The 21,366-nt window shown below is 40.6% G+C and overlaps 1 protein-coding gene across 3 annotated transcripts in view; it reads right to left on the bottom strand.

Annotated features, from left to right (window-relative positions):
* Window positions 1–17,096: 17,096 nt before the first annotated feature.
* Window positions 17,097–21,366, bottom strand: part of LOC118367629 (triple functional domain protein-like) — a 146,554-nt gene continuing 142,284 nt past the window's right edge. For all 3 annotated transcript variants that reach the window (XM_052494470.1, XM_052494471.1, XM_052494472.1), the window contains 5 exons: window positions 21,052–21,214; window positions 20,748–20,869; window positions 20,333–20,612; window positions 19,891–20,029; window positions 17,097–19,738 (listed from right to left, as the gene is read on the bottom strand). In XM_052494470.1, coding sequence (XP_052350430.1) covers window positions 19,181–19,738; window positions 19,891–20,029; window positions 20,333–20,612; window positions 20,748–20,869; window positions 21,052–21,214 — 1,262 coding nt within the window. In that variant the 3' untranslated portion in view covers window positions 17,097–19,180. The remainder of the gene's footprint in view (window positions 19,739–19,890; window positions 20,030–20,332; window positions 20,613–20,747; window positions 20,870–21,051; window positions 21,215–21,366) is intronic.

Below are 21,366 nucleotides of genomic sequence, written 5' to 3' on the forward strand. Positions count from 1 at the left end.
GGATGGGCCTGCGATAAAGGCCAAAAACAGTAGTTGCAACCTGGGGTCAAAACCTTCTACAGCAGCCATTATATCTTAAGTGCTAACAATCTTTTTGTAGGAGCTCAAAATGTCCAATTCACTATTCCGGTCATTTATGAACCCCTCTCCCAAGCGTTTGATTGATTCCAAGTTTACACGCGGGGCATTTTCATAGTTTTGAGTCACGCCTTTGGCTTTAAACACCACGTGCTTGTCTTTAGTCCTAAAAGCATAGCTTTTGGGACCACAGGAGGACCACTCTGTGATATGGACACCATCTTCGAGTTCACTTGTTAAACCACCCAGATAGTTGCTAAGAGGGGGGGGTTCCAATCACCTGGTTTGCTTACATAGACCACAGAGTCTGTGTCATGATAAAGAACACGCCTCTGCATCTGTTCCATGAGCGTGTACAGTTCAAGTCGACCATAGGCAGTGGTAAATGCTGCAAGAAACACATTTACATTCCCCAGGGGTAGAACCCACTTCTTGTTACGTCTCCATTGCACCAGGGCAATGTCTTGACTCAAGAATGAAACATTTTAAAATTTCGTATTGGTCTGAAAAAACAAATTCCAAAAATGTGTTGGGGTCTTTAATGATCAACGTTGTTAGCATATTGCTTCTCTGGGAAAGTTTGCCCCCATTTTGGCCACACGATTCCCCTTCTCTAGAGCCTTAGAGAATTCAACTATGACCCATACACCTGTCAGGGCTCCTTCTTAATCTGAATGATCACAAGCCATTTTCTGGTCGTTGTTTTCGCTGCAGGTGCGACAAAGGGGAAAGAAAAGTTTTCCTTGAGGTCCCTTGTAAGGTAACACCGGCATAAACAAACCCTGTGGTGGGTAAATAGTTGCCTTGATCAGACCAAAATAGTTTTGGGGTAAGTCAAAGTCACAGTGAATCATTTCAGGATGCCCCATAGGATAGCAGGAGGAACTCATTACATGAGGATAAAGGGATCTAAAATCTACATATCCTATTGTCTCGTCGGGTTGCGCTACATACAGTAATGTCAAAGCTTTGGTAAGCTCGAACATGAGGATCAGACTTTTTGAGTTCGGTCCACTCATGCTCCCACATCACATTCACTTTCAACGCATAAGTAGCCTGTAAAGATTCCAATTTGTCTTGGAACTCCTGGTACATATCCCCACAAGTCTTTTGGGTTAGGACACACATGGCATGGGGCACAAAGCAAGATTTACAACCGTGGAAGAAACACCCGTTGTACTCACACTGTCTCAACACCGTCAATCGGTGTGTATCCATCTACGTGATACGGCCCAAACGCCTTCTCCCCACTATTCAAAGCATGTTGAATAAAAATGTTTTTATCCTGGGCCAAGTACTCCAACCATTGAATATACCCGCTAGAGTATGACTTGAATTGGCGTCGGTAGTTGTCAGGAGATGGAATGGCTATAGATGCTGGAGGTAAAAAGTGTGTACGATAGGTTTTCATTCATGCCGATGCAATAGTTGTACAACTCCAGGGGTCAATACCAGCATCTTTGATTACCTCTTCTCTGAATCTAAGGCTTTCTTCATGAAGTATAACCACATCATTGTCACAGTTGGACTCCGTCTCTTTATGGAAATCAAAGGTGCTATGACATACTGTCTCATACCATGTCAGGAATCTCTCGCTCTTTGGGAGACATTTGATCACACCGTACATTTTGGGGCTGGGATAAGATCCAATATAATGTAGATTCTCCTCAGATGTGAAGAAATGAGGGAACCAACCTTTCACAGAGTTTTCAAGACCCAAGTCCTCAGGAATTTGAGCCAATCTCATGGGTAAGAAACTTAAACTGTCAATGTATCTCTGGTTGAAGGCGGGGTCTACAAAACACAAGATTGTACTACCTTGCGCTATGATACTGGGTGCAACGCCTTGTTGTATCAGGGGGTTCAAAAAAAGATTGTCAGCTATAAACGTGAAGTTTCTGTACTGGGGTTTTCTGAAGTGTTTTAGAAAGAGTAGTGCACAATTGGGCGCCTCTGCCGACCACTTTTCACCCTTGAAAGTCATGGTAGATACAAAAATAGGCAAATTAACCCCTGATTGCTGATTAGTCTCAAAATCATAAAACACATATTTCTCTGAATGTTCATCTTCAGTCAAGGGCTGAATATAACACTTGTGTGGCATTTCTTGAACCACTTCAGCTTCTCTGCTTTTCAAAGGCCCTTTACAGATTGGGAAATGTATGATTCCACACACATTCGGTGTAGGGCTGTCTATTTTAAGGTTGTAATTGCAGTGGCATTTGGACATTTCTTGTTGATGTCACAACTGCTTACAGATTTACATGCCTTGAGGTGCCATGTTTCAATTTGGTGTTTTGCGTAACAGTAGGCCGAACGACATGTGCGGTGACAATCCGCACAAGGTGTTAGGTTTAAGGGTTGCATCGGACATGTTTCATCCAGACATACTAAACAGTTATAACTCTTCTGCCTTGTTATTATTCGACCATGTTGGTCATTTATGAACATTTGAACATCTTGGCCGTTGTTCTGTTATAATCTCCACCCGGCACAGCCAGAAGAGGACTGGCCACCCCACATAGCCTGGTTCCTCTCTAGGTTTCTTCCTAGGTTTTGGCCTTTCTAGGGAGTTTTTCCTAGCCACCGTGCTTCTACACCTGCATTGCTTGCTGTTTGGGGTTTTAGGCTGGGTTTCTGTACAGCACTTTGAGATATCAGCTGATGTACGAAGGGCTATATAAATATATTTTGATTTTATTTTATTTGATTGTATTTGATTTATAACGACAAGAGTGCCCCCCGTTTCGGGTGTAGTCTGTATGACATGGACACACATGGCGCTCCTAAAAACGCTGTGATGTTGGTAATAGCATAATAATGGGCGTTTTGCGCATAAAAGTACAAAATCTGAGGATGAGGTTGTGGTTTGTTCTGGAATTTCAAAAAAGCTGCATTAGCTCTACTGTGGTACAAAACCACAATCTTGATGTTCAGAAATTTTTCAAATTTGACTATGTCAGAGAAAGCCACAGCATCCCGTATACCTAGACCCACGGCATTTGGGAGCTCCCTAGCCTTTTGTAAAGCCTCTAGATCAGCACATCCAGGGTTGAGTAAATGTGCTAGGCCTATTGCAAAGCAAAACTGATTACCAGGATTGTGAACATTTATGAGATATGCCCTTTTATTGTTTATAATTTCTGATTGCATGAGACTATCAAGTTTACTTCTCTGACCCGCTCCACCCAGGGGTTGACGTACGATTTGCACTACGAGCTCGAGGGTTCTATCAGCTATGATGGATAAATTAGATTGAACAAGTCATTCCACCAGGGCTATAAATTGTTCAAGATCTGCGGCGCCATTGGGTAAAACAAGAGACAGTGTTTTGCATGTTATCTCCACAAATTTCAAGCTGTAAGACATCACAAGGTTCGGCTAAATCTGCTGCCCTCTCGAAAAGTTTGCTCAGAGTATCCAAGATCACATAAAAAACAGCATAATCAAGGTCCTGAATCATCCATGTGAAATTAAAATAACTGTCGAATCTCTGTATTGCTGAATTTATTTCGGTACACAACCTGAACACTTCTATCAATACCATTGCCACTGATTTATTACACAATTTTCCAATTCCTCAAAAACATTGTATTGTTGCTCAGACTCCTCGGACATGGGAGTTAAAGGTGGTGTGTGTGTGGGCTGGTGTGAAGATATATATGCCATTTAGCAGACGCTTTTATCCAAAGCGACTTACAGTCAGTCATGTGTGCATACATTCTACGTATGGGTGGTCCCGGGGATCGAACCCACTACCCTGGCGTTACAAGCGCCATGCTCTACCAACTGAGCTACAGAAGGACCACAAGATCTTGTGCTCTCATTAATTTGGTTAATTAAGGATATGAGTTCTACCAGGATCTGCGATAACTGGTTTTCATCTGTCGGCCCTGTCTCATTCATTTGATTAATTAAGGATATGAGTTCTGCTGGGATTTGCGATAACAGGTTTTCATCTGTCAGAATTATGGGTGATGTTGGCCCTGTCTCATTCATTTGGTTAATTAAGCATGCGTGTTCTTGTGGTATTCTGGAATGATCCATGTTACATAAAGGGTTTTTAAGCGCTTGTTTTTGCATTTAAAAGAATCTGATTGTTGTTTAACAAACAGGGCATTGTTCTATGCCAGAAGGATAGATCTTGACTGTATTGCCACTTTAGTAAAGCAAACCATACATTTGTGTAGCTGAACCACTCTGGATTTTAGAGCCCTGTGAAAGGCTGTGAGAAACCTATCTTGTTCTATGTGAGGATCTGTGGTTTCTACCTCAGAACTGGCTGTAATGAAGATGTCTGGTCGCTTCGTACATCAGCAAATCGTCTAGCTCAGAATTGTATTTAAAGTGTTGAAATGATCAGATTTCAAAGTTTTACTCAGTATGTCCTGGGTGCCGAATTCCTCCTCAACCACGTCCTCTCGATGTGTTGGGCCTTCTGTGCCGGTATACGCCTGGGAGGAGTCTGAAAGAAAAATATACATACAAAATAGGGTATTAAAAATAAAGTATTAGATCATTCAGTTAATATTATATTAACAATATATATATATATATATCATTAAATTATCTCTGGTTTGTGATTCTGCGCGATGCACTTGTGCCAAAATTATGCAGTAAATGCTAGATTATGTAGGGATTGGCTTGAGGTTCCGGGGTGTTTATCTGCTGGTTAAAGCTGCGGTTCTTGGGGTGTTCGGAGTTCGGGTAAAACCGTTCTTATAGAACGGTAAAATACTGTTTCATATACTCCTCCAAAGTCGTTCAGAGTCCACAATGCATCATGTATCCTGGTTGGGGGGGCTGTCCTCTGTAAACACAAGATTATATTTTAAAATAGGGTACACACTTTTTGTTTTTAATGTATAAATATTATGGATTTTATTTTTGGACTAACGTGTCATGTTTTTTGAATGGAGGAGACTAAGGTGCAGCGTGATGTGAATACATTCTATTTATTAACGAAGAAACAACACACACACACACACACACACACACACACACACACACACACACACACACACACACACACACACACACACACACACACACACACACACACACACACACACACACACACACGAGCAACCAACCATAGACAACAACCCACAAATTTCCCAAGGAATATAGCTGCATAAATATGGTTCCCAATCAGAGACAACGATAAACAGCTGCTTCTAATTGAGAACCAATCTAGGCAACCATACATAACACCTAGAATAGTAACACCCATATACATACAAAACCCCTTGACAGGAACAAAAACACATACATCACCCAAAATAATAAAGAAAACAAAGGATAGTAAGGTCAGGGTGTGACATTACGTGGAAAATAGCTTGATGGGGACTGGCTGCGTTAAGAAGATGCGGTCTCGGTTTGAACCTTGGATTTCTCATCTAATGTTGGATGATCCAAATAAATGATTCCAGGTAGCAACTGGGTAAATGTTGGGTATCCTATAGATGATTGATAATATTAACATATATTTATATGAAATATATACATTTTAACTTATAAAAATACATGCAATTGACTAAAATACATACCTGAAAATTCGATGTCCACCCGTTTTAGAATATCTGTAAAAACATATATACCAACGTTTTAATATTAGAGTGAGAGATAGTTCCCAACAGTGCAGTAATTTCGTAATACCAAACAATTCCCAGAAAATACCAAACACACCCAAAATTGTATATATTATTTTCACAACCTCACCTTCAAAATTCTCCATGTGTATAGGCTTGCAGAAACGCAGGGAAATCGTTTTCAGATGGGCCGCTGTGTCCTGACAGACTGAGAATGTATGGAATGAATTATGTTTAGTGTTTAGTGTTTTTTTTGGAGACATCCTGTATGCAAAATGAACCGATAGTACCGGTATTGATTCGAAAAAAAAACTTTGCTAAGGCTTAGGGGGTTGTCTAGACCTATTCTATGCCGGGATGGTGGGATTGCCTTTTGCTTCCTACATCCTCGGGGGAAATAACCCCTGCTGTTTTTAGAGACACCCAGTATGCATAATGAACCGTGAGTACCGGTATTGGTTAGAAAAAAACATTGTTTTAAAACCATAGGGGGTTGTCTCGACCTATTCTATTCTGGTTGTGGGGTTTGACTTTTGAGCCCCCACATCCTCGGGGGGGAAAATAAAGTCTGATTTTAGAGGCTTATGTGCTAATGACACGATAGTGCCAACATTGTTTTTGAAACACACACGCCCACACGCACATGCACACACACACGTCTTTCCTGAAAGCCTTTTTCTGAGACACTGGTCTTCACAAGGTTTTCACACACTGTTGCTGGTATTTTGGCCCATTCCTCCATGCAGATCTCCTCTAGAACAGTGATGTTTTGGGGCTGTTGCTGGGCAACACGGACTTTCAACTCCCTCCAAAGATTTTCTATGGGGTTGAGATCTGGAGACTGGCTAGGCCACTCCAGGACCTTGAAATGCTTCTTACGAAGCCACTCCTTTGTTGCCCGAGCGGTGTGTTTGGGATCATTGTCATGCTGAAAGACCCAGCCACGTTTCATCTTCAATGCCCTTGCTGATGGAAGGAGGTTTTCACTCAAAATCTCACGATACATGGCCCCATTCATTCTTTCCTTTACACGGATCAGTCGTCCTGGTCCCTTTGCAGAAAAACAGCCCCAAAGCATGATGTTTCCACCCCATGCTTCACAGTAGGTATGGTGTTCTTTGGATGCAACTCAGCATTCTTTGTCCTCCAAACATGACGAGTTGAGTTTTTACCAAAAAGTTATATTTTGGTTTCATCTGACCATATGACATTGTCCCAATCTTCTTCTGGATCATCAAAATGCTCTCTAGCAAACGTCAGACGGGCTTGGACATGTATTGGCTTAAGCAGGGGGACTTGTCTGGTACTGTAGGATTTGAGTCCCTGGCGGCGTAGTACGTTACTTTGCTTTGTTACTTTGGTCCCAGCTCTCTGCAGGTCATTCACTAGGTCCCCCCGTGTGGTTCTGGGATTTTTGCTCACCGTTCTTGTGATCATTTTGACCCCACGGGGGGAGATCTTGCGTGGAGCCCCAGATCGAGGGAGATTATCAGTGGTCTTGTATGTCTTCCATTTCCTAATATTTGCTCCCACAGTTGATTTATTCAAACCAAGCTGCTTACCTATTTCAGATTCAGTCTTCCCAGCCTGGTGCAGGTCTACAATTTGGTTTCTGGTGTCCTTTGACAGCTCTTTGGTCTTGGCCAAAGTGACTGTTTGAGGTTGTGGACAGGTGTCGTTTATACTGATAACAAGTTCAAACAGGTGCCATTAATACAGGTAACGAGTGGAGGACAGAGGAGCCTCTTAAAGAAGAAGTTACAGATCTGTGAGAACCAGAAATCTTGCTTGTTTGTAGGTGACCAAATACTTATTTTCCACCATAATTTGCAAATAAATTCATAAAAAATCCTACAATGTGATTTCCTGGATTTTTTTTCTTATTTTGTCTGTCATAGTTGAAATGTACATATGATGAAAATTGCAGGCCTCTCTCATCATTTTAAGGGGGAGAACTTGCACAATTGGTGGCTGACTAAATACTTTTTTGCCCCACTGTATATATTATTACAGCACAGTAATACACATTAATACCATTTAAATGCTTATATTTATAACTGTCTGTTGTAGTAAAGAATGTATTCATATAAAAACTGCAGACACACCCCTTCTGAAAATCCCATTGTTTTGAAACACACACACGCGTCTTTCCTGAAACATTTTCTCAGAGAAAAGACTTTCGTTAAAAGGTGAGATACAATTTTAAAACCCTTTATTTAATTCTAAATATTTAGTGCAGACCTTTTAAAACATGCTATAATTAGTTTTAAAATAATTACTATTCCTTTCTTCCAGAAAAAGGGGAGGCTATAGGGTTAGCCCAGACACCCATCCGTCTCTAATTCACCGTCGTCAGGACAGGCTCTCTTGCTCACAAGATATCCCGCACACTCCATGTTCCGTAAGTTTTAATTCCCTGGATAGATCAAACGTGTTGCCTTTAGACCCTGGGTATGTCTTAAGGATAGAAGCGCCCAGCGGTGTAATTGTTCACGATTTTGGAGAAGATTGTCCAGCTGTTTAATCAGGGCCAGGAATATATGATAATCGCCCCACTTAAAGCTAAAGACAGGCATAAAATAATTCACATCCTTGCAAGCTTTGGAAAATACATAACTAACTGATTTTGTAGCATTTGAACTATCATATTGGGCCCATGCTAAAATTGTCACTTTGGAGTCGATCATAGCGCCCGCACACATTCTCTTCCAGTGCGTAGCCGGGGCAGAGATGTATCACTCAGGGCATGTTCGATCTGACATAGTGCTAGCCATATCTTAAGCCATTCTCTCAGAAAAACTCCCGGGTTCTGTTTGATAAAGGGGGCTGTGACCGCTGTCTGTGAAAATCTTCACAGTTGAATCCTCCTGTTGGAATATGTAACCCACACATGTATGTCCATCGCTCATATTCAAAACTCCTTTAAAATATTCAGGGGCCTCACACAAAATGTCCTCCATGTTTTTGTCATTGTGTTTTTGACACGAGGCACAAAGTACATCTACAATTGGCCTAGGAGACATGTTTAATTTGCTGTTTAATGCTCTGGATTTATTTTTAATTTCTTGTTTAGTGTTCTGGGGTTTATCATGGTCGCTTGTGGTGTTCTGGGGTTTATTTATAATGCGTCTGCCCCCCAATACCCCCGGACATTCCTGTTTCATAGACAACAGCCCTAAGGTCACTACAACAGGGTGGGGACCATACTCTTTGAAATGTTCAAACACATCCCCCAGTTCAACAAGGTCCCTACACCTCAATCATCATGACAGCTTCAAAGCAACAGATGCACTATATGCTTAAATTAACACTCACTCTAAAGTGTGAGAACCGAACAACAGGATGCCCATATATGGGCACTCCCTAGAGCACGTGAGAACTTCCTGTCAGGATGTCCTGTGTGCCGTCTACTGTATTCTCTCTCAGACCCCTTGACTTTTTCCACATTTTGTTACGTTACAGCCATATTCTAAAGTGGATTAAATTGTGGGTGTTTCTTCATCAATCTACACACAATACCCCATAATGACAAAGCAAAGCTTTTTTTTTGGCAAATGCTTTAAAAATCTCAAAATTAAATAAATATTCAGACCCTTTACTCAGTGCTTTGTTGAAGCACTTTGGCAGCGATTACAGCCTTGAGTCTTCTTAGGTAAGAAACTACAAGCTTGGAACATCTGTATTTGGGGAGTTTCTCCCATTCTTCTCTGCAGATCCTCTCAAGCTCAGTCAGGTTGGATGGGGAACGTTGCTGCACAGCTATTTTCAAGTCTCTCCAGAGATGTTCAATCGGGTTCTAGTCTGGCTGGGCCACTCAAGGACATTGAGACTTGTCCCGAAGCAACTCCTGTGTTTCCTTGGTTGTGTGCTTAGGGTCATTGTCCTCTTGGAAGGTGAACCTTCACCCCAAGCTGTGGCAGGAAGGGAACGATTAAACCTGAGCGGTCTGGTGCAGCTTTTCATCAAGGATCTCTCTGTACTTTGCTTCGTTCATTTTTCCCTCGACCCTGACTGATCCAATCTCCCAGTCCATGCCGCTGAAAACATCCCCACAGCATGATGCTGCCACGACCATGTTTTACCGTAGGGAGGGTGCCAGATTTTGTCAGATGTGACGCTTTCTGAATGCTATATATATATATATATATATATATATATATATATATATATATATATGGTCGGGGGCCCCCTAGCGGCCTTGGTCCCTAAGCGACCGCTGATGTAGCTTATGCCTGGACTGGCCCTGAAAGGAAGAAATTATTAACTGTCCTTTGGTATACTTAGTTCTGTTAGAATAGGCTCACCTACTACAAGGACTGTAGCTACAGTCTAAAACAGCCCAGTGACCTAAACACACACAGATAGATAGCTGTTCACCTCTTCCTGTTGACAGGCCTGCTTGGCGATATAAAACCACAACTTCGCACATTTAACAATATCATTGACAACAAGGTATTTTTTGGGGGTTGAGCCAGCCAGACGGTTTTGTGTAAGCTGAATATAGATAATGAAAATAAAGGAACAAAAAGCCAGAGGATTGTGCCAAGTAAACATTGTTACACAGTTTTGCAATAAGCAGCATTACTGAACTGGCTTCAAAAAGAGCTCATTGCAGGCAGAGCTTTTAAATCTATGGGAAGGTCATGATCTGACACTGCTAATGTAATTACAGATAACAAACAAAGAACCCTAAACGAAAAAGGACAAATCTAGAAATTTACATATACATTTACATTTCACTAAAAAGCATCAGATAAGGAAAAAAATTGTGATGGGTCCGCATTCAAAAGTATTCCGCATAAAGATGACTTGTTAAAAATTAAGAACATGTTACTGAATCAGGATAGCATACAAAGATGTTTTGGGTTAACAGCATTCTCCGGTGTGTAGGTAAACATTTTTTAAAAATCAGGAACAACTTCTGTATATGAACAACCAGTGAGCAGCAGGTGCTTCTAAGGTTGCCAGTCAATTGCCAATCAGTGATGTGGCTTCTCTGGTCTACCTGTATATGTGTTACAATCACAATGAAAGACAACATGACAGGATATGGGAGTGGGCACAAAGTGCAATTGGGGGTATCGGGTACAAAAAAAGGATAAAAAACAACTCATGTGAGGGACACACACAATGTTTTTATTTTATCGGTTGTATATCATTGCATTTTAAATTTGTGTGACTTTTGGCGCATTCACGTACAGATGGGACACATTGGGAGATAATTGCTCCGTTTTCTACCGTCAAAACCATGATAACATGTAGAATCCAGACATGAACAATGGACATTAGACTGGTGGAAATCTGTCTTTTAGTCTGATGAGTCAAAATGTTAGATTTTTGGTTCCAACCGCCATGTCCTTGTGAGACGCAGAGTAGGTGAACGGATGATGTGTGGTTCCAAACCGTGAAGCATGGAGGAGGAGGTGTGATGATGCTTTGCTGGTGACACTGTTAGTGATTTATTTAGAATTCAAGGCACGCATGGCTACCACAGTATTTTGCAGCGATACGCCATCCCATCTGGTTTGCAGAGTAATGGGGAGTAATGGAGAGGAATGGAATTCTGCATCAGATGACCTGGCCTCCACAATCACTCGACCTCAACTCAATTGAGATGGTTTGGGATGAGTTGGACCGCAGAGTGACTGAAAATCAGCCAACAAGTGCTCAGCATATGTGGTAACACCTTCAAGACTGTTGCAAAATCATTCCAGGTGCATTCCAGGTGAAGCTGGTTGAGAGAATGCCAAGACTGTGCAAAGCAGTCATCAAGGCAAAGGGTGGCTACTTTGAAGAATCTAAAATCTATTTTGATTTGTTTAACTTTTTTGGTTACTACATGATTACTACATGATTTCATACATGTTATTTCATAGTTTTGATGTCTTCACTATTATTCTACAATGTAGAAAATAGAAAAAATAAAGAAAAACCCTTGAATGAGTTGGTGCGTCCAAACTTTTGACTGGTACTGTATATCCCACCAGGGGCAAATCTGGTGTTTTTAGATAGACTTCACACTATTATTAGATAAAATCCAGACAGGAACTATTATTTTAGCAGTTGACCTAAAGTCATACATTCGATAAGATTGACAGATATTGTAATAAAAAAGGCAAATTTAGAGAGCCTCCAAGGAGATTGAAAAATGTCACCTCCACAAATAATATACAGGACACCTGGAGATTACTATTCCCAACTATAAAAGACCATTCCTACATTTTTATTTCCAAAAATGCACTTAACAATTTACTGGATACATTTTTTTATGATATACTGATATCGGATAATTCTCCAGTATCATGCTTAATTACACCAATCGAAAATACACTTAGCGATAGAATTAGGAGAATGAACAGAGCACATCTTCTGGACCCGAAATGTAAAAATGTATTAAATAGGTAAACACAAAAAATAAAAACAGACTCATTGTAATGGAATAAATGGAAAGGAGTCAAAAATGTGGTTTCCATGTCTTTGATGTGTTTGATACCGTTCCATTTATTTCATTCCAGCCATTACAATGGGCCTGCCCTCCCATAGCCCCCACCAGCCTCCAATGGTAGAGATGGAGAACAGAGAAAAGCCAACCCCCAAAATAATTTGGAATGCCTTTTAAAGGTGTACATTAGGGGAATGAGAATCTCATAATGAGCAAAAATGTAATCTGAATTAGAAAATTAAAAGGAAAGAAAAATAAATCACTATCTTAGAAAAAGCCCATAAAAAAATCTTTACAAGGTAAAGAAGAAAGTACAATTCCTGAATTTAAGCAGGAATATAAACTTTTACAGAGAGCCAACGACTACAGGTTAGACTCAAACAAAGCATACTAACTAATGGAAAATAAACCTGGTAAATATGTCGCGCCTCTCACAAAACGAATACATGCTAAACTGCTTATAATTTGTAAAGATGAAGATACAAAAGCAGTAATTAGAAACAACATTGCAATTCATGATCATTTTAAAAGCTTCTATGAAAATGTATATAAATCAGAAATAAACAACAGTTGGATGTATCCTATAGCTAGACTAACTAAATGTAAAGCAACTATCACTAAAAACAGAGCTCACCCAAGAAGAAATATTAGATACTGTTAAAACATTTGCACTGAGAAAAGCAGCAGGCATGGATGTCTTTACCATTGAATTCTTGATTTCGGGACAAAGGAGCCCCCCTTTTTACACAAATGACAACACATACGTTCCATTCGGAAAATATTCAGACCCCTTGACTTTTTCCAAATTTTGTTACATTACAGCCTTATTCTAAAATGTATGAAATCATTTCCCCCCCATCATCAATCTACACACAATACCTCATAATGGCAAAGCAAAAACAGGTTTTTAGAAAAACAGAAAAAGTATTCAGAGACTCGAAATTGAGCTCAGGTGCATCCTGTTTCCATTGATCATCCTTGAGATGTTTCTACAACTTGTCCACCTGTGGTACATTCAGTTGCTTGGACATTATTTGGAAAGGCACACACCTGCTACATAAGGTCCCATAGTTGACAGTGCATATCAGAGCAAAAACCAAGCCATGAGGTTGAAGGAATTGTCCGTGGAGCTCAGAGACAGGATTGTGTCGAGGCACAGATCTGGAGAAGGGTACCAAAATAGGTCTTCAGCATTGAAGGTCCCCAAGAACACATTGCCTCCATCATTCTTAAATGGAAGAAGTTTGGAACCACCAAGACTCTTCCCAGAGGGAGGTGACCAAGAACCCAATGGTCACTCTGACAGAGCTCCAGAGTTCCTCTGTGGAAATGGGAGAACCTTCCAGAAGGACAACAATCCCTACAGCACTCCACCAATCAGGCCTTTAAGGTAGAGTGGCCAGCCTGTAAAAGGCACATGACAGCCCGCTTGGGATTTGCCAAAAGGCACCTAAAGGACTCTCAGACCATGAGAAACAAGATTCTCTGATCTGATGAAACCAAGAATGAAGACCATCGTTATGTTTGGAGGAAAAAGGGGGAAGCTTGCAAGCCGAAGAACACCATTCCAACCTTGAAGCAGTATCATGTTGTGGGGGTGCTTTGCTGCAGGAGGGACTGGTGCACTTCACAAAATAGATAGCATCATGAGGAAAGAAAAGTATGTGGCTATATTGAAGCAACATCTCAAGACATCAGTCAGGAAGTTAACGCTTGGTCGCAAATGGGTCTTCCAAATGGACAATGACCCCAAGAATACTTCCAAAGTTGTGGCAAAATGGCTTAAGGACAACAAAGTCAAGGTATTGGAGTGACCATCACAAAGCCCTGACCTCAATCCCAAGACCCAAGTCAAACAATTTAAAGGCAATGCTATCAAATACTAATTGAGTGTATGTAAACTTCTGACCCACTGGGAATGTGATGAAAGAAATAAAAGCTGAAATAAATAATTCTCTCTAGTATTATTCTGACATTTGACAGTCTTAAAATAAAGTGGTGATCCTGGCCTAAGACAGGGAATTTTACTAGGATTAAATGTCAGAAATGGTGAAAAACTGAGTTTAAATGTATTTGGCTAAGGTGTATGTAAACTTCCGACTTCAATTGTATATATATTTAAAAAATCAATAATCAATAACCAATAATCAAATCAAAGCAAATGTATTTATAAAGCCCTTCTTACATCAGCTGATATCTCAAAGTGCTGTACAGAAACCCAGCCTAAAACCCCAAACAGCAAGCAATGCAAGTGTAGAAGCACGGTGGCTAGGAAAAACTCCCTAGAAAGGCCAGAACCTAGGAAGAAACCCAGTAGCGGAACCAGGCTATGAGGGGTGTTCTGTCCTCCTCTGGCTGTAATCGGTATCGGTATCAGCGTTGAAAAATCATAATCGGTCGACCTAGTCTGAATACTTACAATAGCAGTCAAAGGTTTGGACACACCTACTCAAGAGTTTTTCTTTATTTTGACAATTTTCTATATTGTAGAATAATAGTGAAGACATCAAAACTGTAAAATAACGCATATGGAATCATGTAGTAACCAAAAATGTGTTAAACAAATCAAAAATATATTTGATTTTAGCTGTCATCAAGGCAATGGTGGTTACTTTGAAGAATCTCAAATATAAAATATATTTTGATTTGTTTATTTATTTATGTATATTTCGGTCATGGTCAGCAACTATACAACATGATAAAGATTTCCATATGTTGTTAGCATCCAGAGCGTCTTGCTGTAATTGACTGACACAAGGTTCAGAACTGTCATGATGCACTAAACATCAGCTCAGTATGCCCTCTATTGGGGAAGCCAGTGTGAGCGTTTGAGAGCATGAACATTGAAAACAGGATTCGGCCTACCTACTGAGATAAAATCTCTGAAGATAACCTGAGCTTGCTCACGATAGCTCAGGAGCTGTGGTTGCATGCAAAGCAGCTGCTACTTTCGCTCTAAAAACAGCTCTGTTGATTTCACACCTGATAAGAACATGTGCCATACCTCAGTTAAATACAAACACAGAACCTGTCCCCAAACAACCTTCAAATGTACAACTTAAAAAACATCCACACTTGATAAATTGCTACAAGAATATTGAGTTAAATTTCCTTTTTTTTCAAGATAAGCAACGTTAACTGAACGAAACATATAATTGAAGATCAATTCATAATGATGATGATTTTGGACATGAATAGTTCATTGACAGCTGCTGAGTTTTTTTAACTTAATAAAAAAATGACTCGAACTTAACAGCCAAATCCGAGGATGTGGTTAACATCTATGATCTTTTCCGGCATCAAGCATCATAGTTAAGTCCGAGTGGTCTGAAAGGGAAACGTACATTACATCACACCTACATGAATCGGTAATCATTCTAAAAATCAGGAGTGACCTTGGTTTGAAGTGCCTGTTGAAATAGAGGGTGGGGAAAGAACAGTTTGGTTATTTGAATGAATAATATGTGGTGCAAATTGACTGCACAACGCCTGCACCTTGGAGATAAGATCACAGACACCCACTCTGGTTTCTCATATCTTGTTCATCATCGATAGAGATCTGATTCTGATGAGAAACATCCACTTATTGTGGACACCATTCACACCTATTCCGTTTCCTTCAACAACTACAACTGTCAAACAATAATGTTATCAACCATGTTTATCTCAGATATGTTTATAAGGTTATAATTAGGTAAGTCCGCACCACATGCAGTGCCTTCACAACACCTGACTTTTTCAGCCTGAATTTAATATAGATTCAATTGAGATTTTGTGTCACTGGTCTACACACACAATACCTTTATAATGTCAAAGGGGAATTCTGTTTTACAAATTTTTACAAATTAATAGAAAATTAAAAGCTGAAATGTCTTGAGTCATAAAGTTTTCAACCCCTTTGTTATGGCAGGCCTAAATAAGTTCAGTAGTAACATTTTATTAACAAGTCACAAACGTTGCATGGTCTCATTCTTTGTGCAATGATGGTGTTTAGAGGTAGAGGAGATTATGTCGAAAGGAAAACTGCTTGTCCTATGGAAACCATCTGATGGAAAGGTCCACGTTCCTTAGTCTCATTCTCTTCATGTCAATTAGATGTATTTTGAATGACTACCTCATCTCTGTACTGCACACACAATTATATGCAAGGTCCCTCAGTTAAGCTGTGAATTTCAAATACAGATTCAACCACAAAGACCAGGGAGGTTTAACAATGCCTTGCAAACAAGGGCAACTAGCGGTAGATGGTAAAAAAAAAATCTAAAGCAGACATGGAATATCCCTTTGATCATGGTGAAGTTATTAATGACCCTTTGAATACTGTATCAATACATCCAGTCACGACAAAGATACAGGTGTCCTTCCTAACTCAGTTGCCAGAGAAGAAGGAAACCGCTCAGGAATTTCACCATGAGGCCAGTGGTGACTTTAAAACAGTTTGAGTTTAATGGCTGTGATATGGAAAAACTGAGGATGGTTACTCCACAATACTAACCTAAATGAAAAGATATAGTGTATAGAATAAAAATGACTCCAAAACATGCATTAAGTTTGCAATAAGGCACTTAATTAAAACTGCAAAAAATGTGCCAAAGAAATCCAACACAACACATCACTGAGTACCACGCTTCATATTTTCAAGCATGTTGGTGGCTGCATCATGTTATGGGTATGCTGGTCATAGGCAAATATTGTACGTACCCAGAAAGAGTCACAGCTGTAATCGCTGACAAATGTGATTCTAACATGCATTGACTCAGGGGTGTGAATAATTATGAGATATTTCTGTATTTAATTTTCAATACATTTGCACAAATTAAAAAAAAAAAAATCTAATTATGGGGTATTGTGTGTAGATGGGTGAGAAAAAAATATTTGTACTTGATTTTTGAATTCAGGCTGCAACATAACATGAATAAATCATGGGGTATGAATACTTTCTGAAGGCATTGTACATACATAAATACTAGAAAAACTTCCAAGGGTATGTTCCATACATTTAATGGCAAAATAACTGAGGACTAAATAAAATATTTACAGCAAGTAATGTGTAAACAATTTCTGTACAAAGAAATATACATGCAAAAGTAAAAATAAGTAATTTAACATTCAAAATAACGTAGCATGTATCAAATATGAGGAGGTTACATCCAGGTTCCCATGTTCGTCGTCCATGTCTGTACAGCTTTACACATGAATAAATAAGAGGACACAAAATGGGACTGTACAGGTTAACAAACACATTCATTGTATCACTGTGACTACTGCCTTGACATAAACATGAAACTCTGCTAACCTTTTCAAGCTTAAAAGGAAATACATCTGTTTTGTCCGCCTCTCCAGATCAATTGACTGGCACTTTAAAATCAGTTTGAATTCATACAATGATTAATTGACTGAAAACAGCTCGGTCATGATCACTCTCAGATAAAGGTTAGGGTAATAGCGCCGCAACGTCCATGCACAATTATTGTAACGTTGGTGCAATGTTGTGGGCACCCCCCCCCCTTCAAACCAAAGGCTCGGCAAAGAATGCTATCCCAAGTTTCAGTGAAACCAAGATGTTGATCATTGCAACACAATGTCTAGCGAAATACATAACTTAAAAAGTCAAACAAACGTACACAGCAATCACCACTTTGTGCACAGTGTGAGAAGTGAAGTTTGAAACGTTAATTAGGTAAGCAGTAACAACAACTCAACGTTCTTACAACGCTAATAAATAAAGCCACTGTGAACCAATGTAAACATCTCTAGGTTCAGCAAGGTTTTCATAACTTAACATGGTACATTATATAACACATTTAAAGAGAGCAAAGTACAGTTAACTTTGGTATAGTTACAGAAAATAAAAATAAAACAATGACAAACTGAAAGCATAAGTGCCAAAATCGATTCAAATCTTTTTTCTTATTTTACATTATTTGCAAAACCTGCATTTTAGGTTTCCAAGATATTAATACTGAACTTAATACGGAAAATAGCAACACAATACATACATCTACTGCAGTACCAGGTACGTACATGCCTTTTTAGATTACGGGTACAACACATGTCTTCAGAAATAGTTACATACATGTTAAAGCTGCAACATTGCACATGAGAAATGAACACAAAATACGAGTGCATTTCTAGAAGTATTTCTGGTAGTGAGGGTTTAAGTAATTTGACTGGCATGAGGAGGAGCTGGTCTCCATCACACCTCTCTTCCATTGGCAGGACTTACTACTCAGCTAATGAAACAGCGGTTGAGACAAATTCTTCAAAATGAGAATGAAGGCAGGAACACATTATTTACAAAGTAAGGCGGATATATCAGAAATCTAAAGAGCTTTTCCAATAGTGTTATAGCTTTTTGCTTGTTTATTTATTTCTCTGCTGAGGTCTGACTAAAATAACATAATTGTACTAACTGTTACAGGTCCATACAATAGCAAGGCCAGAACAAAGCATTTGCCGATTTATTGTATGTTAATCAACCACAACTACAATGAGTTTGGTCTCCAACTGGTTCTAGAAGTAGTGTTCTGAACCAACGACCCTGTGGTGGGTCAGTGGTGCTTTGTTCATATGTCGCATTCATTTTTGTTTTCATTCTTTTTAATAACCTTTGTTTTTGAAAAGGTATATGAATAAAGAATGTTTCTTCACTATACATTTCCTTTACAAAAAGTAATCTCTCATTACAAAAACAATTTTCTTATATTCAACCAAAAGCAACCCGATATTACAGTATCGGTTTGTAATACTATCCAAACAAGGCTTGCTCTCACTGGCTCTCGAGAAAGCTTTGTTCTCCCTGTTAGTCAAGTTTGAAATACTTTCAAATAGTTCACTTTTGTGCAGGCATATAGCCATCATCCATACAAAGGTGGGGATGGAAGGGAAGTATCTAAATCTCTTGGGGGAGGGGGGTATATCTCAGTCACAAATATTCAAAGCCGTCAGCAGACAGCAGCAGCAGGATGCTGGGTAAAATAGTTCTAAGGAAGTGGCGTAGTTGGCTGAGGGAGGATGAGATCATCATTGTGACTCGGTGGTTTCTGGGTGCTGTAGTCCTCTAACCTGCTTATATCTGGTTGAGGAGTCTGCTGTGAAGGAAGGTCTTGATGCTGCCCACGGGCCTAACGTCGTTCTGGTGTTTCCGCCGCTCGATGAAGGAGATGAGTCTGGAGGTGTCGATGCACCTTGGGTGCTGGTTTTGTTGCTGGTGGGAGTCCCACGGCTGCAGCCAGGGCTCCTGAAGGCAATCGGCGGCAGAAGGTCTCCGGTCCGGCTCGCCCTGTAGGAGGAGACCCACAAAGTCCCTAGCCGCCTGGCTCACACCCTGGAAGTAGTCATGGGGGAAGCTGAAGTCCAGACGACAGATGTTCAGGCATGTCTCCTCAGCGCTCTCGTCCAGGAAGGGAGATGCCCCGCTCAATACCACATATGTTACAACCCCCAGGCTCCAGAGGTCAGAAGTTAGGGAGACGGGCTGGCCCAGCACCAGCTCTGGGGCTGAGAACTCTGGGCTGCCCAGTAGAGGGTGGATGTAGTGGCCGCTGTTCAGCTGGACGGCGTCTCCGAAGTCTGTCAGCTTGACCACGGGCTGGGCAGAGTTCTGCTCCACTAACAAGTTCTCAGGCTAAAGGGATACACACCGATACCCACGCACATACACGCAAAGATCAATATGATTAAGAATTTACCCTTTGCTTAAGAACAATCAGTTAGCCATCATACAGTACACAATCACATTTAACTCCTGCTCTATATGTCACAGTCTTTGTGACTCACCTTCAAGTCCAAGTGAGCTATCCTCCAGCTATGCAGGTAGTGTAAAGCTTCTAGAATGTCCCTAAGGTACAAGGCCACCTTCTCTTCAGTGAGGTTACCCCAGCTGACTATGTAGTCCAGGAGACGGCCTTGATCAGCCCTGCAGACACAAAGCACCAGAGCACAAGAGGGAGACATTAGCCCACCGATATGGTAGATGTACAAGAGGGCTGCTTGAACATGATTCAAAAGCACAACGCAGTAAATAAATATATACAGTAATATATTGTTCAAAACGGAAACCAATTCTATTTCAATTCAGGAATTATAATTTCCTCAATAATCATAATACATACAGTGTATATGTCCCAAATGCTATCTATCCCTCTGTAGGGTACTACTTTTGATCAGTTATAGGGAATAGGGTGCCATTTGGGGCTCATCCACAGTTTTTCTAACATACATCTCCAGCACTAGCACGTAGCTGGTGGCTGTCTCGAAGGTGTCCAGCAGGCCGACCAGGTGTGGGTGTTCCAGACACTGTAGTATCCTCAGTTCCTGGAGCACCTGCTCACGTCGCATCAACCGCTTGTTTACATGTTTGGCTGCCACGGCACGCTTGCTCCCACGCTGGTCACAGCGCTTAGCCACTGAGAACCTCCCCCTGCCCAGTTCTGTGACCTCTGTGTAGAAGGACTCAAAGTTGTTCTTCCAGATCACTTCACTCCCATCGTCAGAGGCCTCTGGGAAAACAGAAACATTGAATGTTAAAATGCAAAAGTACTGAAGAATTCATATACTGTGTGTTAAGTAGTGTGAATATAGAGGATATACTGTATCTCCACAGGAGTCTACAACTCAACTAAAAAGTGACTAACCTGAGACTCTGAGGCTGGCGGAGGATGACATGCTGCCCACTACGTTGATGGCAACACAGGTGTACACCCCGTCATCCTCCACAGACACACCCATGATGAGGAGAGTTGCCTCGCCAGTGTCACTGCAGATGAGAGAAGGGAAGTCAAGGTAAGTTTCAACAATAGCAACATTTACTTTAATTCAACTACAACAGAACATTGTCTTCCAACAGCTAAGTCATTCTAACGCGTTGCAATGATCCTTGAAGAGTATCTACTAAATGAATAAAATGTAACTTAGAATGTCATCACTGCCGGTGTGTACCTGTAGGTGATGCTGTAGTGTCCGTCATTGCTCAGAGTGCTGTGGTCAGGTCCTCTCCAGGTGACCGAAGCTTTGGGTCTTCCACAGACCTTACTCCTCAGAGTGACACTCTCCCCCAGGTCACAGGTCACATCACTCAGGGGCAGCAGGAACTCTGGGGGTACTACAGAGGTGACAGACAGACAGAGAACATGTGAGTTTGACTGTGTCACATGCTACAGTTGAAGTCGGAAGTTGGAGACTTTTATCTCCCTCACCAACTTCAAACATCAGCTATCCGAGCAGCTAACCGATCGTTGCAGCTGTACATAGTCT

This window comes from Oncorhynchus keta, chromosome 34 (genome assembly GCF_023373465.1).
Source record: "Oncorhynchus keta strain PuntledgeMale-10-30-2019 chromosome 34, Oket_V2, whole genome shotgun sequence".
In the NCBI taxonomy this organism is placed as follows: domain Eukaryota; kingdom Metazoa; phylum Chordata; class Actinopteri; order Salmoniformes; family Salmonidae; genus Oncorhynchus; species Oncorhynchus keta.